Raw genomic sequence first — 8,059 nt, 5'->3', positions numbered from 1 at the left:
AGAGCCCCCCAGACTAGTGGCCAGGACCCAGGCAGTGTGAGTGCCGCTGAAAATCAGCTCGTGTGCCGCCTTCGGCACGCGTGCCATAGGTTGCCTACCCCTGCACTAGAACATAACAAAGGAATACCCCACAGCTCCATGGACTGCAGTTAGTAATACACTCATTGGACAGGAAATACTATCAATCTCTGGCATGAACATACAAAGTCTCAGGAAGTGCAGTGATGTAAACTCTGACAATGTTAATGACTTGTGAATTTTGGCAACAGACTTCATATCATATAAAAATAATGCTTAGTAAAAAAAAATCCCGACGTGTCCATCATTATAGAAATTCAGGAAAAAAAATACACTAATCTGGAGATTTCTGTCCTCATGGGATGAATGCCCCCATTTGTCAGAAATGCAGTTTTAAATAACAAAGTAGTACACTGGAAACAAAAACGGGTCAGCAGCTATTCAACTTGTCCTATATGAAAGTGCACGTCTTTCAATGGAGTTTAACCATTGTGAGGTTGCGATCTAACACCAACTGTAACTTTATGAATATAAAATCAACTCCTTTGGATGGAAATATGGACCACCACCAAGACAAGAGTCCTATATTTTTTCCTTACAAGATAAAAACGTTGAAATTTTGCAGCATCGTAGTAAGGCACTCACCCAAGGAAAAGTCTGTGACTGTTGCTTCAAATGGAAGCAGCTAACTAGCTTTTACCATAAGGAAGACAGATTTCATCAGTTCGGAGCTAAGTGCTAGGCTGCCTTACATTACACTGGGGGCAAAGGTTAGTGTTAGAATTTTTCTATAAACTAGTTTTTTTCCTTAACCCATTAAAGCATCTTGTATCCTAAAATATTAGTTTATAAATCTAGTCTTCTGTTTAAGGCTCTAAAAATCCCCCCACCCCACCCCCAAAATACCAACCAGCATCTGTTTGGCAATGGAGGACCAATTCCTTTGTTTTGCAGTCAGAAGTCTATAGTGTATTGCATTTTAAAATGAAAACCTGCTTCTGTTTCCGTTTTATCCCTTCTTTAAACACCTTCACTGGTTTGGTCAGGTGAAGATTTGCAAAACCAGAAAAATAATCAGTCTCTTCCCATACTACGAAGGGGTCTGGTCTCTCTCCTTCCGCACGTGGTGTTGGTCTCCTGCCTCAAGCGACGCTGCCTGCCCTGCAGTGATTCTCATTGGAACAAACAAGGTGTCTCAATGCTTCCTTTTTTGTATGGCTCCTACAAATCTGAAAGCTTTCTTGAGTGAGGTAAGAAAAGTTAGGCTTTCAAGCAAAGTACATGGTACGTAAAGTGTCCTGATGAACTTGCACAGCCTTTGCCAGGGCCTGCGGGTCTCTGCCGTTGCTCTGTCCAGATATATGGCTGCCCTCTCCGCTGAAAGTGCAAAACACACAATTGGATCATTTAGCGTCGAGAGCCCGTCAAGGATCAGGGCCCAGTGCACTAGGTGCTATAGAGGGCTCAGAGTGTCGGCAGCTCTAGCGAGCGGTGGGCTGGGGAGCCCAAGGTAACTCAGGCGGCTAAGATCAGCATCAAGCAGTGGTCACAGCTCACCAGCTGCGTATCAATAATTATAGAGTCCCAGATCCCCAGTCGTGCATCGCCATGCAGGAGAACTCGAGATTTCCTACCCTGCAGTGGAAAGGGCTGGACTGTCCCTGGGGTCAGGCCCAGGAACGTGCTCTTCAGCCCATTTACACTGGGTAGAAGGGCCAAAGCGGCAAAGGAGCTAAAAGTTCTGGCTCCAGCTCGGGGGAGGGATTCCCCAGCACAGGGACCTGCCTTCTGAGAACCCCTCAACAAGCCCCTTTGTAGGGTCTGTCAAGGGATGGCCCCACCGCATGCAGCACGGAGGCCCCCAGGCAGGGCAGAGCAGGAAGGCTGATGTAGCTCAGACAGGCACCCAGGGCTGTCTCGATTCGGCTGGCAGCCGCTCCATCCCTCAGAGCAGCTCAGGATCAGCATGGCACAAAGGAAGACAAAGCCATTTTAGCATCCCCTGTCCTGGGGCTGAGAGCTCTGTGCCCCCTAGGTCTGCTGCAGAGCAAAACCAGCACTGCCCCAGCCTACACGTGCTGAGACCCAAAGACCAGCTGGCTGCCTGTCCTAGCGCGGACCTGAACGAATGACCCCCGGACTCTTCTCCGGCCCCTCCCCACACTGCCTACCTGGAGGGCTCCTCTAGAGGCCATCTGGCAGACGGCTACGGTGGTGCCATACAGCCCGTGAGCGTCTCTGTGCAGCGGCACCACTCACCTGTCATGCTCTTTGTCCACAAGGTGGTACCGCGCCCTGAACGCCACCAATCTGGCATAATATGCTGGTGCTGGGATGGAGACTGAGCGGGTGCAGCGCACGTAGGTGTGGCAGAGCTGGTACGTAAGGATCTGCAGCTCATCTGCTGTAAACCGGTTGTCGTCCCAGAGGACGTAGTAATGGGAAGGTCTGCTCGTACCCTGGGAAGGAGGAGAGGGGAAGGAGTTGGCGTTGCCGTCTGAGCGCGTCTCGTGATCAGAACCAGAGGTGGGCGGCTGAAAGAAGTACACGTGCCCTCCCACCCACCTGATCTAACTGGGAACCTGGCCAAAAGTCTGAGCAGGAGAGACAGATCCAAAGGCTGCACTGAAAGATGCTTTTTGCATGGGAACAAGCTGCAGAGCTGACAAAACAGCTGGGGAAACAGATGCCCCAGTATCAGCTCTCTCTTTACAGGCCTGGCAGAGCTTCTTTAGCAAGATTCCACACAGAAGAGAACGTCACGCAGTCTAGGCGTTAGATCAGCCAAGCGGAGTTGGGGCGCCTGTGTTCTATCCCTGAGACTGCCAGTGTCTGGAACAAGGCAGCTTGGCGATCGGTGGGTGAATGAAGCTAAATTCGAAGCACTAACTGCAGCTGGCCAGCCCATCCGCTCCCCCAATCCCCACAGAGCCAGTGCTTCTGTGGCAAGTCATTGTGGTGGTGCCCAGGCTGGAATAAACTCCTGACCCTTCGCAATGGAAGCTGTATCCTAGTGTATTTGGCCAGTGACTCCCTCCAGCTCCTCAGAAGCCTCCTGTCCTTGGAGTGCGAGAAAGGAAGCCAAAAAGCCTCCTGCGTGGAAGCAGCTGTAAGCACCGGCAGAGTTACTGCAGCCTGCAGCGCTCTCAGCTGCCAATGCAACATCAGAATATTCATGGCCCCTTAAAACCAGCTGCAGAGCAGACTCCCTCTGCTTCAGCGGCTGCTGGAATGGCACTTCCCCTGCCCAGACTCCATGCAAGGACGGGTTTCCAGGTCCTTCCTGACAATCAGGAGCATCAGTGGGAAGTCAGAGCCAGAGAACCCAAGTGAGCCTGGGAAGCACAGAAACCTAGCTGAGGCGTTTTCAGCAGGGCTGGCACTTTGGGCTGACTGTTTCCCAGGACATCCTAGGAAGAGGAGAACTAGAAACTGCAGGTTGCTGCAAACCAGCTGTCACACAGTATTCTGCTCCCTGGATAAACTGAAATCCCAAAGGCCAAGAACGACAGAGCTGAGCAGTTAAGAACGGAGGACCCTTTGCTGCCCAGGACAGGTAGCCTCTATGGACAGAAATATTAAGCAAGTCTCCCCTAAGATGGGCAAGGACCTCCTCCCCTCTGCAGAAATATCCCACAGCAACCCTGCTCAGCAACTGGGGAGAGAACAGAACACCCCTCCACACACACTGCATCCAGTTGAAGCCACAAGGGCAGAGAACAACAGATTTCTCCCCACTGGAATCTGGCCAGGGCCCTAGCGTGGGAAAGGGAGGTTGGGATCTTTAATGAGGAGGACTGGACAAGGCAGAGAGACTGTAGCTGATCTGCTACGGGTGCTGGGCAGTCAGCAAACAACCTCTCAGGCCCTGAGAGAAGGAAGCCCCAGATGGTGTTGCCTCGCTCAGGCTTGGGACGCGGTACCTGAATGCCTGCATGACTGCACAGGTAGAAGTCAAACTCGAACGGGTGGGTGATGTTCGTATCCACAGTTGTTCCAGCCGGGATGTTCCCGCTCTTGCCAATCTGCAGAGATTGAACCGAGACCCAAGCACTGTATCCTCTGGTTACCTGCAGCGGCACAGCCCCGGGTCTGTCCCATACACCCCACCCCCTCCGGGTCTGTCACAGATTTATACTCCCCTGAGCCCCATGCACAAAGTTAAACAGCTTCATGCCTGGCAGGGTCCCAGTGTGACCACTCGTCTCAGCGAGAGCCGGGGACCATTGCTCACCATGAGTCCACAATGGCAGGCTTCTTCCATAGCAGCTCCACCCTGTAGGGGCCCTTGGCACACTCCCATTGCCCAGTTACAAAACAGGGCTCTGCAGTGCCCCTGACAGGGGCCTCCTGAGTCCCCGCAGGTGGGAAATGGCAGGAAATCAGGCCCTCTGCACAGGGAGCAGTGAGGGTGGCAGGCTTGCTAGTGCTCCATGCACACATGACACCGGAGGACAGAGCAAGGGGTGACAAGATGGAAGCAGAGGGGGAAAGAAGCGCTCCAGCGTTTGCACTTTCCTACTGCAGAAATGGATTTCCAGTGGCCAAAACTTCTAGGGGCTCCGCAGAGAGTTTCAATCGCCCCATCCCCAGGCACCTCTGTCATGCACCCACACTCCTTCCTATGCCAAGGTCAACAAAAGCCTTTCCCATATCTTCCCTCAGATGGGCCACTGCCAGCTCGGGCTTGGCTCCAAATGTGGGTTTCACTTAGGAACCCTCATTTTTTTAAATTAACCTCTTCCCTCTGTACCCCCCTCTCCTCCCATCGTTCAGAACCCCAGCACTGCAGCCAGCACCAGGGAGCGAGAGCCAGGAAGAGAAACGGAGAAGTCCAGCTTTTTGCATCTTGCTGCTTGCACACTGAGAACGGCAGAGATCAAACATGTTTTCACAGTCCCTCCCTTAACCCTCTGAGCGATTTTAACCCCTCAAGTGATGAAATGCTGAAAAATATTTTCAACCGGACACTTGCTCTTTAAATATCATCCCTAGAGACTCACCTCCTAGGAACATGGAATGCAAGTGAACTGTGCCCAGCCTCTCAAGCAGCACAAGAGGCTTTGCTACTGGAGCCAGTGTTAGGGTTGCAGGATCTCGCTGGTTAACGCTACACTTTCCACACAAGGTTAGGCCAGTTCTTTTCAACAGGGCTGGTGACTAATCAATCATCCCCATCCCCAAGACGACCTCCCACCTCCAGCCTCGACATCCTCACCCTTTCGTTCTTATCCGCACAGAAGAGGCGGGTGTGGTGCCGTTTCTGGACAACTATGTATGTGATGCCGGGCTGATAATCCTTCTCCAGTTTGATGCAGGCGTCTCGGATTGCCAGCAGCTCATAGTGAAGAATCTAGAATGAGTGAGAACACACAGTTCTTGCCCCTCCACTGTTTGGACAGAGCCAACACAGGGACCCCCACACCTTTACGTGGCAGTGTCGGCAAGACAGCAGCTTGTTTGCCACAGGGCAGCTCCTTTACTGTATATTATCAGCCCAGCTTCCCTGGCACTAGCCTTCTCCAACCCAAGCAGGGAGAGGGAGCTTGGCACCGTGCTGCCCTTACAGCCAACACCACTGAAACGAGTAAGGAGCTCAGTGCATATATCTCATGCACGAGGACAGATATTAAAAAGTCCCAGCTCATACGATGGGATCATTTCCCCTCCTCTTGTCACCAAACATGTAACTAGGACTGGTGGCAACTAGACAACTGCACGTCTCATTTTTTCAAACTACTTCTCTAGACCATAGCAGGGAAACCAGAGCTCCCTGGGTCCCCCTTCAGCAGATCTGCCCACAAACGCAGGAGGCTGCCTCAGATCCCCAGTGATAGTTGTTGCCTTTAGACCAGTGTTTCTCAATGGCTGGTCTTTGGGCCGGCACCAGTCCCTGAGCTCTTCCTGACACAGGTTAGGGACGCAGCAAGCTGGACCATGGTATCAAGAAGGGGGAGAAATGCTGCTTTAGACAATAATTTGTGAGTGGGGAGAGGTGAGAGAGGCACTGATCCCTGCCCTTCTGGCAGCTGTGACTCCTCAAGGAGGAGTGTGCGCTGCGGACACTGAAAAACAAGGAGGCACCATCAGTCTCTGGGCACTTCTCTATGCAGAGTAGGTGACCAGCCACGCACTCCAGCTCTTCACTTCTAGAGACCCAAGTTCAAATCCAGCCTCGGGTGACAGGCCAAAGCCAATACAATGACTTCATCCCAGCCTGTCTGTTCTGCTCTACAAACCCATCTCACCGTTCTGTGTCTGAGCAGAGAGTGACAGATGTCCAGCATGCCAACATAAGAACATAAGAACGGCCGTACCGGGTCAGACCAAAGGTCCATCTAGCCCAGTATCTGTCTACCGACAGTGGCCAAAGCCAGGTGCCCCAGAGGGAGTGAACCTAACAGGCAATGATCAAGTGATCTCTCTCCTGCCATCCATCTCCATCCTCTGACGAACAGAGGCTACAGACACCATTCTTTACCCATCCTGGCTAATAGCCATTTATTGACTTCACCACCATGAATTTATCCAGTTCTCTTTTAAACACTGCCATGGTCCTAACCTTCACAACCTCCTCAGGCAAGGAGTTCCACAAGTTGACTGTGCGCTGCGTGAAGAAGAACTTCCTTTTATTTGTTTTAAACCTGCTGCCAAGCGTCAGAGGCTACTCCAGTTACGATTGCGGAGAGCTGGCAGAGGTGTTCATGCAGACCTTGCCCAGCTCTAGCCAGCGCGTTCGTTCTGCCCTTCCACACAGACAAAAAGAATGTTGCACACGTAACAAAAAACTAACCCTGGGCTGTGAAATCTGAATGAGGCACGTCTGAAGCTCCTCCTCTGGGTGAGCACCAGCAAATCCACAGGGGAGTGTGCGCAAGGCGCCCCCGCTTAACTGCAGCGCAAGCAGCAAGCAGCCCCGCCGACGGGTTCCTTACCTGCGGGAGCTGCCCCTCTGGAACCCCGTCCCGGTAGAAGATGATCCTGGTGGGTTTGAAGCGGGTGGACTTGTAGAACTGAATGAGCAGCTCCCTCACCATGTAGGACAGGTCCTCAATGATCTCCTGCCGAGGGCGCTGGACCCGTACCGTGGCACAGTAACGGCTCGGGTGGGCATCCATGCTGCCCACAACCTGCAGTGACAAAGCAGACAGGCCATGGCGAGCCATTACAATGAAAAGGGAGAGGGGGAAGGACATGCCTGGCTTGTCATGCTGCCTTAATGGGAACGCCCATGACCAAGTCCCCTTGGTCAGAGCACCATCCCCCACTCCTGGAGCTCAGAGATAGAAGAAAGAGTGTACAGAGAACCTATATCCAAAAGGAACCACTTCCAACAACCAACAGCCATGGATCCACGATGCTGGTCCACATGTCAGTACTGGGATCTCAGATCACTGCTGCTTCCCTCCTTCCCACCATGGAGCCAAGGCTGCAAAGCGTTCTTCAGAGAGACATCAAGGCCGGCTGGACTGAACACGGGACTGGGAGACAAGATAGCAAGCCATATAGCAAGTAGAACATGCCACTCCCAGGAAAAGAAGTTCACAGATCCTTGCTAGGCACGTGCACCTGACAGCTCTGTGGAGGGTTCGCTTGTTGCATTAATATAAATAAGGGAGAGAAGCAGCATGGACTGCGTGTTCCACATTGCCCTCCACAAGTAAATTTACTGTATTCACCCTCTTATTCCTTGTTTAAATCAACGCAACAAAAAAACCCTCTGCAGAACCATCAAGACCTGCAGATGCCTAGTCTGAGGAACTCGGGATCTTCCCGCAGTAACCATCATCTCTTCCCTGGGTAGCCTTCATCACCCTGCCTTACTGGGCCAAGCGTAAAGGGGACATGTGCTGAGTTGGGTAGAGTTGCCCATTTCCGTGCTGTAACAAAACTGCCCCCCTCTGAACGGAGGAAAGGACGTTTACCCACTTTTGTAAAGTGCTTTGAAACCCCCTGAGAGAAGAAGCTGCACAAGGCTACATATCATATTGTCGGGCCAGGGGACAATGATTTCCAGAGAGACAGACCCAGGCGCTCTATT

General features: G+C 52.2%; 1 protein-coding gene across 1 annotated transcript in view; it reads right to left on the bottom strand.

Moving 5' to 3' along the window:
• LOC123355356 (protein argonaute-1) overlaps positions 1-8,059 on the bottom strand; it is a 44,964-nt gene continuing 36,905 nt past the window's right edge. Inside the window, exons 15-19 of the mRNA XM_044997719.1 lie at positions 6,954-7,148; positions 5,237-5,371; positions 3,942-4,043; positions 2,278-2,477; positions 1-1,395 (exon numbers count right to left, since the gene is read on the bottom strand). Coding sequence (XP_044853654.1) covers positions 1,287-1,395; positions 2,278-2,477; positions 3,942-4,043; positions 5,237-5,371; positions 6,954-7,148 — 741 coding nt within the window. The 3' untranslated portion in view covers positions 1-1,286. The remainder of the gene's footprint in view (positions 1,396-2,277; positions 2,478-3,941; positions 4,044-5,236; positions 5,372-6,953; positions 7,149-8,059) is intronic.

Source organism: Mauremys mutica, chromosome 23, assembly GCF_020497125.1.
Source record: "Mauremys mutica isolate MM-2020 ecotype Southern chromosome 23, ASM2049712v1, whole genome shotgun sequence".
Taxonomy (NCBI): Eukaryota; Metazoa; Chordata; order Testudines; family Geoemydidae; genus Mauremys; species Mauremys mutica.
This window is presented reverse-complemented; position numbering and strand designations above follow the sequence as displayed.